The 22,622-nt window shown below is 41.4% G+C and overlaps 1 protein-coding gene across 1 annotated transcript in view; it reads left to right on the top strand.

The window, feature by feature from the left end:
- TEX11 (testis expressed 11) overlaps positions 1-22,622 on the top strand; it is a 295,156-nt gene that overhangs the window by 158,795 nt on the left and 113,739 nt on the right. The window contains exons 13-15 of the mRNA XM_017349668.4: positions 3,519-3,670; positions 6,713-6,798; positions 14,184-14,321. Coding sequence (XP_017205157.3) covers positions 3,519-3,670; positions 6,713-6,798; positions 14,184-14,321 — 376 coding nt within the window. The remainder of the gene's footprint in view (positions 1-3,518; positions 3,671-6,712; positions 6,799-14,183; positions 14,322-22,622) is intronic.

Below are 22,622 nucleotides of genomic sequence, written 5' to 3'. Positions count from 1 at the left end.
TTGTACTATGAGAATTACAGTAAAAATAGTCTTCAAACAGTACTCTATACTTTGTGTTTCTGTGTGGGTGCAAACTGTTGAAATCTTTACTTAGTATAGAGTTGATCTTCTGTATATAAAGATAATTAAAAATGAATCTTAATGAAGAATGGGATGGGAGAGGGAGTAGGAAATGGGATGGTTTGCGGGTGGGACGGTGGTTATGGGGGGAAGAACTGCTATAATCCAAAAGTTGTCCTTTTGAAATTTTTATTTATTAAATAAAAGTTTTCTATTAAAAATATTCCTCTCAGTCCTGCAATTATCATTTTACTCATCACTTACATTTTAAAACCAACACAGGTAAAAGTTCGGCATTTTTCAAAAAAAAAAAAAAAAGAAACATTCTCTTCTTTTTAACTCTACCTATTATTATTACCAGGCACTTGATCCTAATTATATGATCACTTTAACACTTAATCCTATCTATATATTCACTTTAACACTTAATATGATCACTCTAATAATTAAGATGGCATTTTTGTCAAGATTAATGGGATTTGGAGTCCCATGACAAGTTTTTAAACTTTACCCTTAGAAGTGAGTCCATAGGAATGTATGCAGAACTATGCAGCTTTACAGTTACAAACTGTACAAACCTCCTCCCTCTCTTATTCTCACTCTAATTTTTTATGGAGATCTATTTTCAATTGACTTCATACACATATGACTAATTCTACATTAAGTAGAGTTCAACAAATAGTAAGCATAAAGAACAAAAAAGTAGAAATTTAAAAAATGAACCTGTTCCTTGACAGTCAAAACAAAGGCAGCTGAGGTCATCCCTTCTCGAAGTGTCAATATCACTTCTACAGATTTCGTTTTAGATGCTCTATTAGTTCTCACAGATCAGGGAGAACATGTGGTATTTGTCCCTTTAGGACTGGCATATTTCACTAAGTATGATGTTTTCCAGATTCATCCATTTTGTTGAAAATGACCAGATTTCATTTTTTTTACCGCTGTGTAGTATTCCACAGTATACATATCCTATGATTTCTTTATCTAGTCTTCAGTTGATGGGCATTTAGGTTGATTCCATGTCTTAGCTATTGTGAATTGAGCTGAAATAAACATGGTACAGATAGCTCTTTTATTTGCCAATCTAATTTCCCTTGGGTGAATTCTGAGGAGTGGGATGGCTGGGTCATATGGTAGGTCTATATTCAGATTTTTGAGGTATCTCCATACTGTCTTCCATAGTGGCTTTACCAGTTTACATTCCCACCAAAAGTGGATTAGGGTACCTTTTCCCCCACATCCTCCCCAGCATTTGTTGTTTGTTGATTTCTATATGAAAGCCATTCTAACTAGGGTAAGGTGAAACATCATTGTGATTTTGATTTGCATTTCCCTGGCAGCTAATGATCCTGAGCATTTTTTCATGTGCCTGTTGGACATTTGAATTTCCTCTTTTGAAAAATGTCTGTTTAAGTCCTTGGCCCATCTCTTAGCTGAGTTTGTTCTGTTGTTGTGGAGTTTCTTGATCTCTTTGTATATTCTGGTTATTAATCCTTTATCAGTTGCATAGTTTGCAAATAATTTTTCTCATTCTGTCTCATTGCCTCTTTATTTTCCTGACTGTTTCTTTTGCCATACAGAAATTTCTCAATTTGATATAACCCCATTTATTAATTTTGGCTTTGACTGCCTGTGCCTCTGCAGTCTTTTCCAAGAACTCTTTGCCTGTGCCAATGTCTTGCAGGGTTTCCACAATTTTCTCTAATAATTTGATGGAATAATTTAGGAGTTTTCAGACGTTAGTTCTTTGCATATTTGCTCTGCCTCACCTTTTTTCCTCTTCCAAGATTCTGATAACAAATGTTACATTTTGTTGTTGTTGTTGTTATTGTTGTCTCACAGGTTGCTGAGACTCCATTCATTTGTTTTTCAGTCTATTTTGTCTCTATTCAGAATGTATAATTTCTACTCTTCCTCTGTCCTCTCCATTCTACTACTGAGCTCATTTGTTGAATTATTATTATGACTTTGATTATTGTATGTATTGGTTTTCTGGCCATTCTAATAAATTACCACAAACTGGGTGACTTAAAACAATAGAAAGTTACTCTCACAACTCTGGAGGCCAGAAGTCTCAAATCCAGGTGTTGATTCATTTTTCATTTTATTGTTTTCTTTGTTGTGCAGGAATTTTTACTTTATACAATTCTATTTGTTAATTTTTGTCTTTGGTGTGTTATACAAAAAGTCATTTCCAGGACAAATGTCAAGGAGCTTGTTCCCTATTTTTTTTTCTTCTAGGAGTTTTATCGTTTCATGTGTTATGCTTAAGTCTTTAATGCTTGTTGACTTGGTCTATGTATATGGTGTAGGGTAAGGGGTAAATTTCATTCTTTTGCATATGGACATCCAGTTTTCTTTCTTTTATTTATTTGAAAGTAAGAGCATACGTTCCCATCTGTTGGTTCAGTCCCCAAATACAGGAGACAGATAGGGCTGGACCAGTCTGAAGATTCTCTCTCTCTCTCTCACTTTCAAATAAATAAATAAATATTTTAAAATAATAATAATAAATAAATAATTTTTTAAAGTGAAGCCAGTGCTCAAACCCTGGCACACTGTTATGGGATGCAGTAGTCCCAACCAATATCCCAATCAGTGCCAATGTCCCAACTACTGGTACAAATGGCTACTCTGAAATCCAGTTTTACAAACCCCATTTAATGAAGAAGTTGTTGGGGTTGGTGTTGTGGCGTAGCAGGTAAAGCCATTGCTTGTAATGCCTTCATCCCATATGGGTGCTGGTTCATGTCCTGGCTACTCCACTTCTGATCCAGCTCCCTGCTAATGGCCTGGGGAAAGCAGCAGAGGATAGCCCATCTGGGGAGTGATCCAGCAGATGGAAGACCTCTCTCTCTGTCTCTACCTCTCTCTGTAACTCTGTCTTTCAAATAAATGAAATAAATCTTTTAAAAAAAAAAAAGGAGGAGCAGCCAGGACTAGAACCAGCGCCCATATGAGATGCCGGGGCCACAGGTGGAGGATTAATCTGCACCACAGTGCTGGCCCCAGATATACTTTTTTAAAAAATTTATTCAACAGGTAGAGTTACAGACAATGAGAGAGAGAGAGACAGAAAGGTCTTCCTTCTGTTGGTTCACTCCCCAAATGGCCACTACGGCTGGCACTGCGCCAATCTGAAGCCAGGAGCCAGGTGCCTCCTCCTGGTCTCCCACGTGGGTGCAGGGCCCAAGCACTTAGGCCATCCTCCACTGCCTTCCTGGGCCACAGCAGAGAGCTGGACTGGAAGAGGAGCAGCCGGGACTAGAACCCACGCCCATATGGGATGCCGGCGCTGCAGGTGGAGGACTAACCAAGTGAGCCACCATGCCAGCCCCATCCCAGATATACTTTTATTATACTTTTCTATGGCTTCTTTTTCTCATGCTGAAATTTTAGCCTCATTGATTAAAAAACAGTTTTATTAATGCTGCTTAAAATTGTGTCTCATTGAACAGAGACTCTGTTGGGTTTCGTTTCCTGGAGGTTATCTGTGAACAATTTAATTCATCAGAAAATTTTGGAAAAGCCCAACTGTTCTACATCGACATACTTTTACAAAGGAAGGAAGAACAGAGAGCCAAGGAGAAGATTGAAGAAATCATTATAGGTCAGTAGGATGCCTGCAGATGTTTTAGAAAGATGTTAATTTGCATATAATTCTAAGATAGATATCAGAGCAGTAGCAAATCCTCAGGTTAACAGATTTCTCCAACTTCCTTTTTTTCCTCCCTAATGGTCTTTAACAGTAATGTTTCACCTGTCAATATTTCATAAGCTGGTAAGCTAGAATAAGAAACTAAGCAGAAGTAACTAAACATCAGCAAAACCAAACCGAGGTTAAAGCTCAAATTGTGGTGGAAAATTGTGTGATCACAAACCTGATTTCACACCTTCAGTTTGATCTCAGATTGGCTGTGTGCCTTTGGGGCAAGTCAATATCTCTGGCCCTTGTTAAACTGCAGGGGTGGGGGGGGAGCTCTGGAGGTGGGGGTGGCTTGAAAAAACCTGAAGATGGCAATGAGATCTGATGTCCTCAGCTGAGCCAGAATCTTCCTGGCTTTGATGTCCCCTGGGTCTTGCATGTCTTCTTTTTCTGTTTTTTTTTTTTTTTTTAAGATTTATTTATTTATTTATTTGAAAGACAGTGAGAACAAGATCTTCCATCCACTGGTTCATTCCCCAAATGGCTGCAACAGCCAGGTCTGAACCAAACCAAAGCCACGAGCCAGGAATTCCATCATGGTCTCCCACGTGGATGGCAGGGGCCCAAGCACTTGGCAATCATCTGATGCTCTGATGCCTTCCCAGTTGCATTAGCAGAAAGCTGCATCAGAAGCAGAGTAGTGAGGACTTGAACTGGCACTCCAATGTGGGAAACAGCAGCTCAACATGCTGCACCAAAATGCTAGTCCCTCTTGCTTGTCTTCTCTTTTTTTTGAGATTTATTTATTTATTTATTTATTTATTTGAAAGTCAGAGTTACACAGAGAGAGAGAAGGAGAGGCAGAGAGAGAGAGAGGTCCTCCATCCGCTGGTTCATTCCCCAGTTGGCCTCAAAGGCCAGAGCTGTGCTGATCCGAAGCCAGGAACCAGGAACTTCCTCGGGGTCTCCCACGTGGGTGCAGGGGCCCAAGGACTTGGGCCATCTTCTACTGCTATCCTAGGCCATAGCAGAGAGCTGGATGGGAAGTGGAGCAGCCGTATCTTGAACCGGTACGCATATTGGATGCCGGCACTGAAGGTGGCGGCCTTACTGGCTACGCCACACTGCTGGCCCCCTTGCTTGTCTTTTTAACTTTAGCATCCTTTTGTGTGGTGCAGTGTTCTATAAACCTCACCTGAAATAAAACAGATTAGATTAGCAGACATGAAGAGTCAAATCTGCTCAGTGCACCCCTTACCCTCCACCTCTCTGCAGAACCTCTATACCTTCAAGAATACAGACACTGTGGTCCTATTCTTCAAACAGTCTCTTCCACAACCTCATGTTTTGAACTCTATGCATGTGTACAGATATAATATGAATGATGGTCAGTAAATGTTAGCACTTTTATTTGAGTATGGATATTCATAAAATGGAATGCTTATGACTTCATAAATTAAATGGAAATTAAAGTATTTATTGTTAACATGTAGGCTTATTTAGATACTTAATGTCATCACCATACCTCAGATATACTTTTATTTAGTTTCTTTTACGCTGAAATAAATTTTAGTGCTATTTATATAAAAAAAAACTAGCTTCATGTCTCCTTGAACAGAGAATCTGTTGGGTTTATTCTGAGTGGTGATTTGTTGCTTTTTTCTTTATTATATTGCTTAAATTTTTATAAGTATGTATCATGTTTTTACAAACATAGAATCACTAATATTTTTAAAGGAAACCACTGGATTAGATGATCTCTAAGAGCATTTTGAACTCTAGATTCTATGAACCATATTTTTCTGATGAAGATTTCTGACCTTCACTGTGAATCCAATTATTTTTAGGCCCCATTTTATAATCTTGGTTATATGGTTTTCCAACTTCAGCATTTTAATGATAGCATATTGGAAATTAGAGGGAGGGTCCACAGGGTAATAAATACTTAACTGACCAGAATGGAGGGGAAAATGCTAGAAGTTTTGTAAAATAGATTCAAATATTTTTAAAAAAATACAGCAGTATATAGTATACAGCAACTTCCAAAGGCATCACTGTGATATGTTAATAATATTTTTGACCTTGAGTAGTCAAACTATATTAAATTATGCTTAAGAAATTTAATTTATTAGAAAGAATAACTTTCCTGTAAATAAAGTAAAAATGTTTTATATTTAAAGAAAGTAAGCTGTCACCTAACTAAAAACTTGATTATATGAAATAACTCTTTTCCTTAAAATTTAAGTTAGGCAAACTTTACTATAATATATAAGGATACACTTATACTCTTGGGGTATTATTAGCTATTTACTCTCATACAAGTATCTTCAACCAAGTCACAGAACAAACCACATGTGCTGACTGAGCTAGAAGGTCAGAGATTCTTAGTGTTCTAATCAAGACTTTTGGGGAAAATTGATAGTTTGCGCCAAAGGGGCAGAAGAGAAGGGCGTATAGAATCCAATTATAGTTGGGACTTTACCTTAATCTAATGTGTTTGAACCCTGTAAATGTCTAGACCAGAAAAAATCAGACACAAGTTACGATTAAAGTAATAAAGTTTATGTGTAAGTGTGGGCTTAAAGTATTTTACAAAGGCTTTAAGGTATAATTGGCCTTTCTTGTGAACTTGATCTGATCTATTTAGTACATAATAGTATAAACACTTCTTATTAATGATTTCTGGCATTGCTGTCTGCTCACTCACAATAACCTTATTAAGGCCCCAGATGATGATCTAATTTGAACGTGTAAAATAAGTTAAAAAGAAACTAGGCTGGAAAACTATCGCAGATTGATGGGGAAATTACTGTGAATCTAGCAAACTCTGATTATATTATATAATCAATTTTGGTAGTAAGCCTAAAATTGATGATGAAATCCTGTCTGGAGCCGATTGTTTTTGTAACCATTACTTAAAGATTATAGGTTCTGAGTATAGTTAGCACTTTTTAATGTAATAGATCCAGATTCTTGTTTTCAAAGCTTGAGTTTCTTTTTCATTAGGTCAACAAGCAGGAAAACAACTGACAACAGAATTAATATGCTTCTTACAAGGCGTTTTGTGGAAAAAAGCTGCCAGAAGTTTTGAGGTTTGAGAATAATCTATTTTCATTCTGTATATACTTTCTCTACTGTAACAGATAACAGTATGCTCATTCTAAAAATCATAGAGCACCAAATAGTTTAATAATTTCTCTGTTCAGATACAATGTATTTAATAAATATTCGTAATGCAGAATGTTAATGCGAATTGTACAAGAGTTCACTCAGTAACAATAAGACATGAGGTGGTCATCGTGATGCGTCAGGTTAAATTGTCATTTGGGATGTGCCTGGAATTAAGTCCACTTCTGTTTGTGATATAGATTTCTGTTAATGCCTGGGAGGCAGCAGGTGATGGCTCAAGTGCTCGGGTCTCTGCTACCCATGTGAAAAACCAGGATGGTTCTAGTCTCTTGGCTTCAGTCTAGCCTAACCCCAGCTGCTGTAGGCATTTAGGGAGTGAACCAGCAGATGGAAGATTCTCTCTCTCTCTCTCTCTCTCTCTCTCTCTCTTTCTCTGCATTTCAAATAAGTAAAACTAAATAAACATTTAATAAACTTGATTTCTTCTCATTGAGTTTACAACATAGGGAAAAGACATCACTGATATTAAGATATAAGAATGTAATTTATTTATTTATTTATTTGAAAGGCAGAAATAGAAGGAGAGAGAAAGAAATCTTCCTTCCACTGGTTCACTCCCCAAATGGCCATGATGTCTGGAGCTGGGCTGATTGCTGTCTCTCTGCCTCTGTCTGTCTGCCTCTGCCTCTCTCTAACTCAGCCTTTCAAATAAATAAGTAATTCTTTTAAAAAAAAGTCATGATAAAGGGCCAGTGTCATGGCATAAGCGGGTTAAACCACCATCTACAACATTGGCATCTCATTGTGGCCATTTGGGGAGTAAACCAATGGATGGAAGATCTCTTTGTATCTCCCCTCTGTCTCTCTATTACTCTGTTTTTCAAATAAAATAAATCTTTTTAAAAAAAAGTCATGGTGCATATGGGTGGACATTTGGCCTCGAAGTTAAGATATCAGCATACCTGAGTTCAATGCCTGGCTCCAGTTCCTGATTCCAGCTTCCTGCTGATGTGGACCCTGGAAGGCAGTGGTGATGGCTAAAGTAATTAGGATCCTGCCATCTGCATGGGAGACCTGGAATGAATTCTTTCTCCCATCCCAGCACTAGTTGTTGCAGGCATTTTGGGGGTGAACCAGCATAAGGTAGCTCGCTCTATATCAGTTAAATAAATAAAAAAGTTTTAGTGCAATGAAAAAAAGTACAAAAATATAAATAAAAAATTTAAACCCCAGGACAGGTATTATGGCACAGTAGTTTAAACTGCTGCTTGGGATGTCAACATTCCATATTAGAGTGCCATTCAATGAAGTTCTGCCGCTTCTGTTTCCAATCCAACTTCTTCCTAATGCATCCTGGGAGGCAGCGAATGATGGTTCAAGTACTTGGGCCTCTGTCACCCACATGGGAAATTCCAGGCTTCTGACTTCAGCCTGGCCCAGTCCTGGTTGTTGCAGGCATTTGGGTAGTGAACCAGTGGATTAGAGTTTCTCTCTCTTTCTCTCGTCTGTCTTTCAAGTAGATAAAAAAAAATACTTTTGAAAGTCAGTATATTTTTTATTATAAAAACTTTTTACAAAACAACCGAGGTTTCTGCAGAAACATATAAAACTAAACATAAATTTTAAGATACAATCATTCATAACTTTTTTATTCTTTTTTTATTCTTATTTTTATTTTTTATTTTTGATGGGCAGAGTGGACAGTGAGAGAGAGAGACAGAGAGAAAGGTCTTCCTTTGCCGTTGGTTCACCCTCCAATGGCCACCGCGGTCGGCGCGCTACAGCTGGCGCACCACGCTGATCCGATGGCAGGAGCCAGGTACTTATCCTGGTCTCCCACGGGGTGCAGGACCCAAGTACTTGGGCCATCCTCCACTGTACTCCCTGGCCACAGCAGAGAGCTGGCCTGGAACAGGGGCAACCAGGACAGAATCCGGCGCCCCGACCGGGACTAGAACCCGGTGTGCCAGCGCCGCAAGGTGGAGGATTAGCTTAGTGAGCCGCGGCGCTGGCCCCATAACTTGTTTATTCTTAAAATTTTGGTGTATGAAGGTATATCAAAAAGTTCATAGAAAATGGAAGTAAAGCCTAAGTTTTGTGGGGCCAAACATTTTGAAATCTGCATATACACAAGGTCTTCAAAAAGTTCATAGAAACTGTGTGTTATGAAAAAACTACACAAGGATTTTAAAATACTTTGCACCAAAGTAAATTTATCTTTTAATTCCACAGAATTTTTTTTAAAAAGATTTTTTTATTTATTTGAAAGTCAGAGTTACACAGAGAGAGGACAGGCAGATAGAGAGAGAGGTCTTCCATCTGCTGGTTCATTCCCCAGTTGGCCGCAGTGGCTGGAGCTGCGCTGATCTGAATCCAGGAGCCAGGAGCTTCCTCCAGGTTTCCCATGCAGGTGCAGGGGTCCAAGGACTTGGGCCATCTTGTACTGCTTTTCCAGGCCATAGCAGAGAGCTGGATCAGAAGTGGAGCAGCCGGGACTCGACCTGGCACCCATATGGGATGCCGGCACTGCAGGTGGCAGCTTTACCCTCTACACCACAGCACCTGCTCCCACAGACTTTTTCAAGTCCTCTTGTAGTTCTTTCTAAGCATAGTATACATATGTTGGTTGGTTGTGCAAATAAAATGAAATATACTTTTTAAATCAAAGTTGTTTTGCACTTCTTTTTAAAGATAATTTATTTATTTGAGAAGCAGAGTTACAGAGAGACAGAGAGGTCTTCCATCCACTGGTTCACTCCCCAAATGGCTGCAGTGGCCAGAGTGGGGCTGATCTGAAACCAGGAGCCAGAAACTTTTTCTGGAAGCTTCTTCTGGGTCTCCCCTCTGGGTGCACAGGCCCAAGCACTTGAGCCATCTTCTACTGCTTTCTCAGTACATCAGCAGGGAGCTGGATCAGAAGTGGAGCAGCTAGAACTTGAACTGGTGCCCATATGAGATGCTGGTGCCACAGGCAGATGCTTAACCTACAATGCTCAGTGCCCAATCCCTGAACTTCTATTTCCAACCAACATAGCAACAGGACTGGTTTATGTCTTTGCTTGAACAACACCCCATCAGAAAAAAAAAAGGAAAAAATACATGGAAAAAAAGATTTCTTTTTTTACCACAGTGAACATCATGCAATAAAGGAAAATTATTCCTGAGGAGATAGAAAATGAGCTACAATTGCACAGCTTACTGCTTTTAGTTTCCAGGCTGTAGCAGAAGTAGAGCCTGGCAAGCATCCTAATTTGGGGAGATGAAGCTGAGAGTCTGAGGATACCAAGGTAGCTAACATGCATAGGACAGAGTACCAGAGAGGAATGCACAGCACAGAGAGAACCCTAGTGAACAGAGGGTCCTCCTCCAGTGTCTAGCAGTGCACTGAGCAGGATGTTTATGGAATGAACCTACCAGAAGCCAGGGAAATAACCTTCTAAAAATATCAGAGGGAACAGTGCACTAACATGTATCTGGGGATAGAGCCTGTTCTTACCACTCAGAATGGAAAATCTCTAATTCATGGGGCATTGGGTAGAGAACTCAGAAGGTCTTGTCTCAATAGTGGAAAATAATTAGTCCTGCACTGAGCCCTGCTCCAGACCCACCTAAAATAACCATAAAAAGTAGGATGTGAAAGAATCAAATTGATCCCAAGGAACTTAATTATTTCCCAAAGCAGAGTCAAGAATATTTATAGGAATACAAAACTTTATAGCTCCTAGCAAGGTAAAATTCACAGTTTCTAGCATTCAGTGAAATACATGCAAAGAGATAGGAAAACACAACCTATAATGAAAAGAAACAATTGAAACTGTCACAAAAGTTAGCATTAAAAGAGAGCAGTAAAATAGCTTTGGTAATACTCTTCCATATATTCAGAAAGTTAAGGTAGATGAGGGACAGAGATTGTGGCACAGTGAGTCCAGCCACTGCTTGGGATGCCCACATCCCATATTTGAAGGCCTGGAATTGAGTCCTGCCTTCACTTTAAAAAAAAAAAAGATTTATGTATTTATTTGAAAGGCAGAGTTACAGAGAGGCAGAGATAGAGAGGTCTTCCATCCACTGATTCACTCCTTAGATGACCTCAACGGACAGAGCTGTGCCTATCCGAAGCCAGGAGCCAGGAGCTTCCTCTGGGTCTCCCACACGGGCTTAGGGGCCAAAGGACTTGGGCCATCTTGTACTGCTTCCCCAGGCCATAGCAGAGAGCTGGATTGGAAGTGGAGCAGCCGGGACTTGAACTGGCACCCATATGGGTTGCTGGCACTGCAGGGATTACCAGCTACCGCATGGTGCTGGCCCCCTGCCTCCATTTCTGATCCAGCTTCCTGCTAATGCGCAGCTGGGAGGCAGCAGATGATGACTGAAGTAGTTTGGTCCCTGCCACCCATGCGGGTGACCTGGATGGAGTTCCTGGATCCTGGCTTCTGCTTCACCCAGCGTCAGCTATTATGGGCATTTGGGGAGTGAACCAGCAGATGGAAGTCCTCTGTCTTTCTCTCTCTTTCTGTTAATCTACCTTTCGAATAAATAAAAATAAATAGATAAGCCTTTTTTAAAAAAGTAAAAGTTAAATAAAGGAATAGAAGATACGAAAAGAACCAAATCGAACTTTCAGAAGTATGTTATAATATCTAGGATGAAATACTTATTGAATAATACTAACATCAAATCACACATTTTAGAAGAAAGGATTTATTTGTGAACTTGAAGAGAAATACATAGGGAAAACTCTTTAAAAAATTAAAAGAGCATCAGTGAGATGAGAGACAATTTCAGGTAGCCTAATACATGCCAAAAACTAGAAACAAGTGAATTGATAAGTAAACTGCAGTATATCCATATAAGGAAATACTAGTCAGTAATAAAAAGGAATAATCCACTGATACATGTAATAACAGGAGGAAATCTTGACATTAATTCATTAAATAAAAACTGATGTTTTAGATGAGTCAATTGTATAAAAGCCCATAAAATGGAAATTAATGAGTAGTTACAGAAAGCAGGTCCTTGGTTGCTTGAACATGAGATGGGATGCTGGAGTGATGAATTCCCAAGGAAACTCACTGCTTTGTCTGTTATATTGCCTTTACTCATAGCTCATACATGGCAAAGTCTGTCAAATTGTACGCTTTAAATATGTGTATCTTCTTGTATACCATTTTTACTTCAGTGAGGTTGTTTTAAAAAAATGATGTTGAGGGCCAGCGCCGTGGCTCACTTGGTTAATCCTCTGCCTGCAGCGCCGGCATCCCATATGGGTGCCGGTTGTAGTCCCGGCTGCTCCTCTTCCAGTCCAGCTCTCTGCTGTGGCCTGGGAAGGCAGTGGAGGATGGCCCAGGTGCTTGGGCCCTTGCACCCGTGTGGGAGACCTGGAGGAAGCACCTGGCTCCTGGCTTCGGATTGGTGCAGTTCTGGCCGTAGCAGCCATTTGGGGGGTGAACCAATGGAAGGAAAATGGAAGGAAGACCTTTCTCTCTGTCTCTCTCTCTCTCACTGTCTATAACTCTACCTGTTAAATAAATTTTTTTAAACTTTTATTTAATGAATATAAATTTCCAAAGTACGATTTATGGATTACAATGGCTTCCCCCTCATACCGTCCCTCCACCCACAACCCTCCCCTTTCCCACTCCCTCTCCCCTTCCATTCACATCAAGATTCATTTTCGATTATCTTAATATACAGAAGATCAGCTTAGTATACATTAAGTAAGGATTTCAACAGTTTGCTCCCACACAGAAACATAAAGTGAAAAATAATAGATGATTTTTTTAAATGATAATGAAATCAGATCAGACCTATTGTCATGTTTAATCCCAGTGAGAGTCACGTTGGGAGTTGATAATTTCTTTTTTTTTTTTTTTTTACAGAGGATCAGTTTAGTTTGCATTAAGTAAAGATTTCAACAGTTTGCACCCCCATAGAAACACAAAGTGAAATATATTGTTTGAGTACTCGTTATAGCATTAAATCTCAATGCACAGCACATTAAGGACAGAGATCCTACATGAGGAGTAAGTGCACAGTGACTCCTGTTGTTGACTTTACCAATTGACACTCCTGTCTATGGCATCAGTAATCTCCCTATGCTCCTGTTAAATAAATTTTTAAAAAATGATGTTGAGTTTTGTAGGAGAGTTAAAGGTAAAGAGAAAAGGAAGAGAAGAGAAATGGAACAAAGTTAAAGAATCAAGCAATTAGGCTCAGGCTAGGGAAAAAAAATCCTTATAGGAGCCTGCATAGACTTCAGGCTTGTGCTGAGATGCTGCTGCAAATCAGAATGGTATTCTAGTTCTCTTTCAGAGGGCTTTGATTTATGTCTTGACTGAGTAAGTGAAAAACTACTTCAGAATTCCCCTTCTCCTATTGATTTTTCCCTTTTTTCCTCATTTACCACTCTTGCTGAATGATTTTTTTCAAATTTCCACTCTCAACCCTGGAGAAGAATCTAATCTTATTTCTAAATAGTCAAGACAGTCTGTCACCTAGTCGGCACAGTTGTTTTTAGTCGAAGAGGTCACTTTATTCCTTGAAGGTCCTAATGACTCCTGGTCCTGATTGAAAACTGTGAAGTTTCTTGATCTGGTACAAGGGACTCATTTATCTCACCTCAGTGTTTATGAGCAATCTCAGTTTTCTTAGATTACAAAAAATTATCAGGCTATTTCTGTCATGTTTTGTCCTAATAGCTTCTTACCATTGACAATGTCAAAATGACTCAAAAGAAAAAAAAACTATTCAAAAATACAGTAGCATTAATTATGATAATGAAAAACCTGGAAATTCACCAAATATACAATGCCAAGAAAACTATGTTTGTTTAAATATTATATGTCCCTTATTAACTAAAAACTACATGGCAATACAGATTTTATGTGTATATAACAAAATTAAGTGTAAAGAATAGAACATGAAAATCTATATAAGTTATGACTTTTAACTGCAAATATAGGAAAGGATAAAGGTAAAATGGAACACAGAAAAGTGCATATAGTTGTATTAATATGGTGAATGATGGGTGTTCTCTTTTAAAATTCCTGTCATTGTTTTAATAACTTTAAAATGGATTTTGGGTTTTCTGGAGGTTGTTAACCACCCTCTGAGACTCTTTTTACCTATGTATGAAATGCATAATGTGAAAGAAAAATAGAGAATATTGATTGCCACTTTATGTAAAGCTTAAATTGACCAAGACTGATCATGAAAGGCACTTAGAATTCAATAGAAAGGTTGTCTAAAACAATGAATACTATCTTTTGTTTTTGTTCAGAGGTGATGGGATAAATTATGGTCAACTGTAAAAATATCTGTGATTTTGTTACTTCTTTTTAAATTCCAGGTGCAAGATTATGAAGATGCCATACACTGGTATAATTATTCTCTGAAGGTTTATGAATCTGATAAAACAGATCTGGACTTGTCCAAATTATATAGGAATGTGGCTTCCTGTTACCTGCATTTGAAACAACTTGATAAGGTCCTTTGATTTATCTATTTTAAGGGGCAGCAAATATTCTTATGTACAGTGGCAGAGAGATAGATGCAGTGTTGTGACTGCATCTATCTGGGGGGAGGGGGAGGGGGAGAGGGACAAGGGGAGAGGGGGGAGGGGGGAGAGGGAAGGGGGAGGGGAGAGGGGCAGGGGAGGGGGAGGGGGGAGGGGGCAGGGGGACAGGGGAGGAGAGGGGCAGGGGGAGGGGGAGAGGGGCAGGGAGAGGGGGAGAGGGGAGTCATGGCTCAGTAGGCTAATCCTCCGCCTGCGGCGCTGGCACTGGTTGCTCCTCTTCCAGTCCAGCTCTCTGCTGTGGCCCAGGAGTGCAGAGGAGGATGGCCCAAGTCCTTGGGCCCTGTGCCTGCACAGGAGACCAGAAGAAGCACCTGGCTCCTGGCTTCGGATCAGCGTGGTGCACCGGCCGCAGCGGCCATTGGGGGGTGAACCAACGGAAAAAGGAAGACCTTTCTCTCTGTCTCTCTCTCTCACTGTCCACTCTGCCTGTCAAAAAGAGAGAGAGAGAGAGAGAGAGAGAGAGAGAGAGAGAATATCTTCTGTCCTCTGGTTCAGTCCTCAGATGGCGGCCAAAATGGCCAAGGCTGGGCCAGACCAAAGCTAGGAGCCAGGAGCTTCATTTGGGTCTCTGACATGGGTAAAAGGACCCCAAACACTCGGGCCATCCTCTGCTGCTTTCCCAGGCACATTAGCAAGGAACAGGATCGGAAGTGAGCATCTGGGACTCAAACCAGTGTCCATATAGGATGCTGGTATTGCAGGCGGCAACTTAACCCACTACACCACAGCGTTGGCCCCAAGATGTGGCTTTTGTACTTGCCATGATTTAATGATTCAGTGGGCCAGGCAGATTGGGAAGGCCCCTGGCTGTACCTAGTTGCAAACATGCCATTTGGGGAATGGGTACATCTGCAGGCCGTTTTGTAGGAGGATATCTAATCAGCTAGTTAATGTAGAAAGAGAACTCAAAGTTCCAGATACTGTGCTAGGCTCTGAGCTTTCAGAGATGCAAGGCATGATCATTTTGAACTCAGCCAAGCAGCTGTTATCAGGGTATCCTAATAGGCAGATAAGCAGATCATGGCAATGAGGGAAATCTAAGTGTTGAAAATGTTCCTTAAGTCAGGTATACTGGTAATTGGCATCATATAAGCATATGGGCAATGAACAGGGCTTCAACCACAGATGTGGCCTCAGAAGCAGTACTGAAATCTTTGAGGTGTGGTAATGGAGGAAGGTAGGCAGGCTAAAAAGAGCAAGCTAGAACCATAACTCTAAAGGGACTGGGATATAAGGGTACTTTTAAGATGAGAGTCCTTGCATAGGGAGCCAGACAGGGATGCCAATTTCCAAAAGAGAAATACAAGGTGACAAGATTCAGTTTTCCCTGGCTTCAGTACTTCTTAAGTCTCCTCTAACTGATGCTAAATTTGGTCCTGGAGTCTAGTATAGGATTTAACCTGTAACTCGGAGTTCAGTGTTAGTAGTGAAAGGGGACAAGGAGAATGAGAGAGCAGGAAACCAGATATATCTTTTTTTTTTTTTTTTGACAGGCAGAGTGGACAGTGAGAGAGAGAGACAGAGAGAAAGGTCTTCCTTTGCCGTTGGTTCACCCTCCAATGGCCGCCGCGGCTGGCGCGCTGCGGCCGGCGCACCGCGCTGATCCGATGGCAGGAGCCAGGAGCCAGGTGCTTTTCCTGGTCTCCCATGGGGTGCAGGGCCCAAGCACCTGGGCCATCCTCCACTGCACTCCCTGGCCACAGCAGAGAGCTGGCCTGGAAGAGGGGCAACCGGGACAGAATCCGGCGCCCCGACCGGGACTAGAACCCGGTGTGCCGGTGCCGCTAGGCGGAGGATTAGCCTAGTGAGCCGCGGCGCCGGCCCAGATATATCTTAATAATATATACTCTGTGTGTAAGTGGATCATTTTAGGCCATACTGTTGATTAAATCAAACATTATTCTGAATGTGGTCAAGGTAACTCTGTTGAGTACTGTTAGTGTATTTCTCCATTGCATCCTTCCTGTCTTGAATTTTAGCAGGCACTGGTTGGCTACTCCTCATATGTGAGGAGTCCTATGCACTAGGACAGATAAAAAGGTGAGAAAAGTCATGCACAATCCGTCATATTTTACTATTCCCACCTTGCCAGTGTCTAACCTTTGTTAATTTTCGTTGCCGCCTTCTTCTTCTTCTTCTTCTTCTTCTTCTTCTTCTTCTTCTTCTTTTTTTACTTCTTCCTTTTAACTCCTTGAGCATTGTTGGGGAAATTTATGAAGGCTTATTCATTGGATCTGCTAAAATTTCATGTCTTTTTGGCTAGACAGTCAGTAATACTGACTGTTGTTGACGTTCTATCCTATGCTCCATGGTACTGATTCCAAACATTTTTTTTCTGTCCTTAAGCCCCCATGACTTCTCTTTTGTTTTAGCTAAAGATCTTATCAGGTAACTGAGCTTCTAGCTACTGACAAAGCTTTCATCAGTTTCCCTCTTTTCCCATTCTGTCTTTTCCCTTATTACTGAGAAAGAATTTCCTCTGGGGACCTAATTCCACAGATCTCAACCATAATTCTTTAATTTTTCCTTGCTGTTTCTTTCCCCTGTCACTACGATTGTTTTGAGATTTCCTCTATCCAGAACCTTCCTTAAACATTGCCATTCTCCTCAAACTTCATTTTTATTTCCTTTCTTTCATTGCCAATGTTCTAACTCAAAAGTACTTTATGTATTTTTTTGATAATTCATTCATTCCAAAGATTTTGATAACTGTCTACATGTTAAGTATTGTTCTAGGCATTGGGGATACAGTAGTGAACAAAGTAGACCCCCCCAACACACTCCCATGATGTTTATGTTCTACTAGGAAAGAGAGATAACAAAACGATCAATAAGTGTTATGATTTGTTACAGAGGTCAGCTAATTTTCCAGAAAGAACCACAGTAAACACTTTGTTTGCAGGCCATACAGTCTCTGCAAAATCAACTCTACTGTTGTATCTGAAAGCAGCCATAAACAATGTCTAAACAAATGGCCATGACTGTGTTCCAATAAAACTTTAAATTTCACAGTACTAAAAGCTGAATTTCAAGTAATCTTCATGTGCCATTAAGTATTCTTCTTTTGATTTATTTCAACCATCTAAAATGTCATCAATCAATCAACAAAATAAAGATGTAAAGTTATTCTTAGTTTGAGGCTGTATAAAAACAGATGGTGGGGGCTGGTGTAATGGGTTTAAGTTGCCACCTGCTTTGCCAGCATCCCATATGGGCGCCGGTTTGAGTCCCAACTGCTCCACTTCTGACCCAGCTCCCTGCTAATGCTCCTGGGAAAGCAGCAGAAAATGGCCTGAGTCCCTGGGCCCCTGCACCCATGTGGGAGACCTGGAAAAAGTTTCTGTCTCCTGGCTTTGGCCTGACCCAGCCCCAGGTCATTGTGCCCATTTAGGAAGTGAACCAGTGGGTGGAAGATCTCTCTGTATCTCTCCCCTCTCTCTGTAACTCTGCCTTTCAAATAAATAAAATAAATCTTTAAAGAAAAAAACAAAAACCAAAAACAAAATGGTGGTCTAGATTTTGCCCAAGGGCTACAGTTTGTTGATTGATCCCTTGTGTATTAGATAGTGATGAGTACTAAAGAGAAAACTAAGCAGAAATGGGTCATATTAAGTATTTTAGAGTTGGGATGTGAATGATTAAAATTTTAGATAGGGTGATTAGGGAAGGCCTCACTGAAAAGGTAGTTTTTTAATAGACACCTGAGGAAATGAAGGATCTGGTTTTGTAGATATCTGGAAAAAGAGCATTCCAGATTGAGGTACTTGCAAGTGCAAAGACCCCGAGGTGTTTGAAGAATGGCAAAGAGACCAGGGTGACTGAACCAGAGAGAACATCAGGGAAGGTGGGAGATGTGATCAGGGAAGTAGTGAGGAAACATATCATGTAAGAAGGATATTGTTTTCCATAGTATAGACATGTGGTATTAACTCTAAGTGAGATGTGGAGCCATTGAAGGTTTTGAGCTGATAATTGATATAGTCTGACATGCACTTTAATAGGATCACTAAGGCTGCTGTGTTGAATAGACTGGGGTGAAAGAGTGGAAGTAGGGAGACCAGTTAGGAGGTCATTGAAATAATTCAAGCAAGTGATGGTGGTGGTATAGACCTGGGCAGAGGCAGTTTGAATATTTAGAAGTGGCTAGATTCTAGGAGATTGTAAAAGTAAAGCCGACAGGATTATCTGACATAACAGACATGACAAGAGAGACAAAGAAGAGACAAGCATGACTCTAAGGTTTTGGGCCTCATTATCTACTCCCCTCCTGGTGATTTTTGCTTCTATAATTCTATAAACTGCTCTTTTGAAAATCATTAGTGACCTTGTAATGATGAAGTCCAATGATCTTTTCTCAGTCCTCCTTGTCCTCTGATCTCTCTGTAGCACAGAACAGTATAACACTGTCAACTACTTCATCCTTCTGGAAGCTTTCACTTTGGTTTCTATAAATCTGCTGTTAATCTTACTGCTTTTGACTGCTTTTCCACTTCTGTGACTGGCTAATTCTCTTTTCAACCAAACATATGTTAGCTATGGGCAGGTACTATGTCTGTCTTTTCACCATTTTATTCCTAGTACCCACAAACATGCTTGGTATTGTAAGTTTTCAAAACACATTTGTTCTAGTCCCGGTTGGGGCGCCGGATTCTGTCCCGGTTGCCCCTCTTCCAGGCCAGCTCTCTGCTGTGGCCAGGGAGTGCAGTGGAGGATGGCCCAGGTGCTTGGGCCCTGCACCCCATGGGAGACCAGGAAAAGCACCTGGCTCCTGGCTCCTGCCATCGGATCAGCGCGGTGCGCCAGCTGCAGCATGCCGGCCGCGGCGGCCATTGGAGGGTGAACCAACGGCAAAGGAAGACCTTTCTCTCTGTCTCTCTCTCTCACTGTCCACTCTGCCTGTCAAAAAAAAATAAAAAAATAAAATAAAAAAAAATTAAAAAAAAACACATTTGTTAAATGCATTTTGGGGGGGGGGGGCAATCTGCTTTATAACCAGAATCCAAAACCGTAGCTCTGAGACAACAAAGGCTGTTTGAGCCCATTTTTATAACTAATTGGAGGACCCTGGGGTCTCTGAACCCGTCTGTTTGCCTGCAAAGTCACCGATTTGACCACGAGGAGCTTCAGGGCCCACTGGCCAAAGCGTAGGGCTGCAGTCAGAGCAAACAGTAATCGAAACCAAACACAAACTCTGGATCAGGTGCGTCAGGCTTGCTGCCGCAAGGGAGGACGTGTCCTTGGCAGCCTCTGGGGACGGAGGGGTGGCTCGGGCCTCTCACGGGGTTTTTAGGCTTACACTGGTGACTGGAAGGGAGAGGAAGGGAGCCAGGGCCAGCCCTGGGTCGGGTGCTGTCAAGAAGCAGGGTGATTTGGCGCCTGAACACTTGATAGTTGCTATCTAGGTTTTATTTTGAAGGTTTTGTTCAATAAAAATGTTAGTTTTCAGTAAGCACAAGGTCTAAACAAAAGGAAATCTTAAAATAATCTGATCTGGAGGCTGGTGCTGTGGTGCAGCAGGTTACAAGGTCACTTGTGATGCCAGCATCCCATATGGGCGCTGGTTCATGTCCCGGCTGCTCCACTTCCAATCCAGCTCCCTGCTAACATGCCTGGGAAAGCAGTGCAGGATGGCTGAAGTGCTTGGGCCCCTGCACCCACGTGGGAGACCCTGAAGAACCTCCGGGCTTCAGCCTGGCTCAGCCCCAGCTGCTGTGGCCACTTAAGAGAGGGAACCAGCAAATGGAAGATCTCTCCCTATCACTGTCTCTAACTCTGCCTTTCAAATAAATAAATAAAATCTTTCAAAAAAAATCTTCCAATTGACACCTATGGACAAAGCACAGGAGCTCTAATGACCGGGGTGTATGTGTGTGTGTGCATTTACATGTATGTGGCATGTGTGTGATGTGTGCCTGTGTGCATGTGCCATGTCTGGTGTATGTGTGCATGTGTATGTGGGTGCATTGTCTGTGGTCTCTGTGTGTGCCCTGTGTGTATCTGTGGTGTATGCATGCATGTCTGTATGTGTGTGTGTGTGTGTGTGTACACAAACACTAGTTTTATTTAAATGTCTCTGAATACATTGGACTGAGAAGGAAGCACACTTCAGCACTCCTGCCACCCCCTAACTAGAACCGCAGGGTTTCTGGTTCTGGAGGTCGGGCGGGCAGCACCCCTGTGCTCCACTGAAACTGAAACCCAAGGCAAAATCTGAGCGAGCAGAGGAGGATGATTCTGGAAACACTCTGTCAAACCATTTCCGGGGCCAAGGATGTGCAGAGCGTGAACAAAAGATTTAGAGGCTTCCCAGCCCAGGCCAGGGGCCACGCACAGAGACAGGAAGTCTGGCAACACATGAGGACGAGGCCTGAGCTGTTTTCCATTTTCAGGATGTAACCTGGCTTCAATCACTGCCCAGAAACGTCCCCAAGCTGGAAGACAGACTTGACGGTGCATTAACAAGACTAAACTCTCGCTTCGTTCTGCTCAAGGCCAGACGGCTTCCCAGCTGACTGGTGCCCGAGCATCTGCGACTAAGCCACAGCGTCAGCCCGACCCCAGTGTTTACTTTCCTGTGACGTGGAACCTGCTGCCCTTAAATGCATTTTTTAATTTAGTCCCTTTTCTTTCTTCTGAAACTCTCTCCTCAATAATCCATCAACTGCTTCCTTTTTAATCTTTTTTTTTTACTTATTTATTTTCATTTTTATTTGGAAGGCACACATACAGAGACAGAGAAACAGACTGAGAGAGATTTTCCATTTGCTGGTTCACTCTCCAAGTGCTCACAACAGTCAGAGCTGGGCCAGACTGAAGTCAGGAGTCTGGAATTCCTTTCAGGTCTCCCACATGGGTGGTAGGGTGCCATTGTCTGCTGCCCCCCAGGATGCGCATTAGCAGGAAATTGGACGGGAAGAGGAGAACCCAGGACTTGAACCAGTCAATTTGATATGGGATGTGGGTATCTCAAGTGGTGACTTAAACCACTGTGCCAAACGCCCACCTCCATCAGCTGTTTTCTTAATTTCAGCTCTCCATTGTGAAATCTGTATCTCAAATCTTAGTCTCTCTCATAGTTCAGATCTACTTTTCTCTAGTTTGGGGGGGGGTACAATGAGCTCTCTGTTCAGTGAAGTCTGGTCAGTTCTGCCTCTGTGATATTCTTGACCAGCTGTCTCTTTCCACATCATCTCATTATTCTAGTCCAAACCATCATTACCTCTAAAACTGTTGTAATAATCTTCTGATTATTGTCACTTGCTCAATAATCTTAAATGGCTCCCTGCAAATAGGAACCAAATTCCTTAGCAGTTAAGGCCCTTCATAATCTATAAATTAATCCCCTTTTGTTTCCTTTACCTGTACAGTAGTTCCTTCTTACCTGCAGGGGACAAGTTTCAAGACCTCCAGTGGATACCTAAAAATGCAAATAGTACTGAGCCCTATATCTGCTATGTTTTTACTGTACATACATATCCATGATAAAGTATAACTTATAAATTAAGTACAATAAAAGATGAATAACAACAAATAACAAAATAGTTATAAAAATATACAGCAATAAAAGTTATGCGAATGTAGTCTCTCTCTCTCTCTCTCTCACTCTTCTTGTGGTGGTGTGAAACGATAAAGGAAGCTCTTTATACCTTCTCTGTGGCGTATTCAGATTGCCAGCAAGAGGGCTGCATAGCGGGTAAAGCTGCCACCTGCAGTGCCGGCATCCCATATGGACACTGGTTCAAGTCCCGGCTGCTCCACTTCCGATCCAGCTCTCTGCTATGGCCTGGAAAAGCAGTAGAAGATGGCCCAAGTGCTTGGGCCCCTGCACCCATGTGGGAGATCCGAAAGAAGCTCCTGGCTCCTGGCTTTGGATTGGCCCAGCTCCGACCCTTGTGGTCACTTGGGGAGTGAACCAGCGAATGAAAGGCCTCTCTCTCTCTGCCTCTCTGTAACTCTACCTTTCAAATAAATAAATAAATCTTTATTTTCATAAAAACAACCTGCCATCAAGACTGTGCTTTAAATAAAAATTAATTTGTGTATTTTTTTAAAGATTTATTTAATTGAAAGGCAGAGCAACAGAGAGAGGCCAGAGACAAAAAAATCTTCTATCCACTGGTTTACTCCCCAAATGGTCGCAATTGCCAGGGCTGGGCCAGGCTGAAGCCAGGACCCAGAAACTCCATCTGGGTTTCCTACATGGGTGGCAGG

The sequence above is a fragment of the Oryctolagus cuniculus genome, chromosome X (genome assembly GCF_051225735.1).
Source record: "Oryctolagus cuniculus isolate XC-2025 breed Fujian yellow rabbit chromosome X, ASM5122573v1, whole genome shotgun sequence".
Lineage (NCBI taxonomy): Eukaryota > Metazoa > Chordata > Mammalia > Lagomorpha > Leporidae > Oryctolagus > Oryctolagus cuniculus.
The sequence above is the reverse complement of the archived record's forward strand: the minus strand, read 5'-3'. Positions and strand labels throughout refer to the sequence as shown.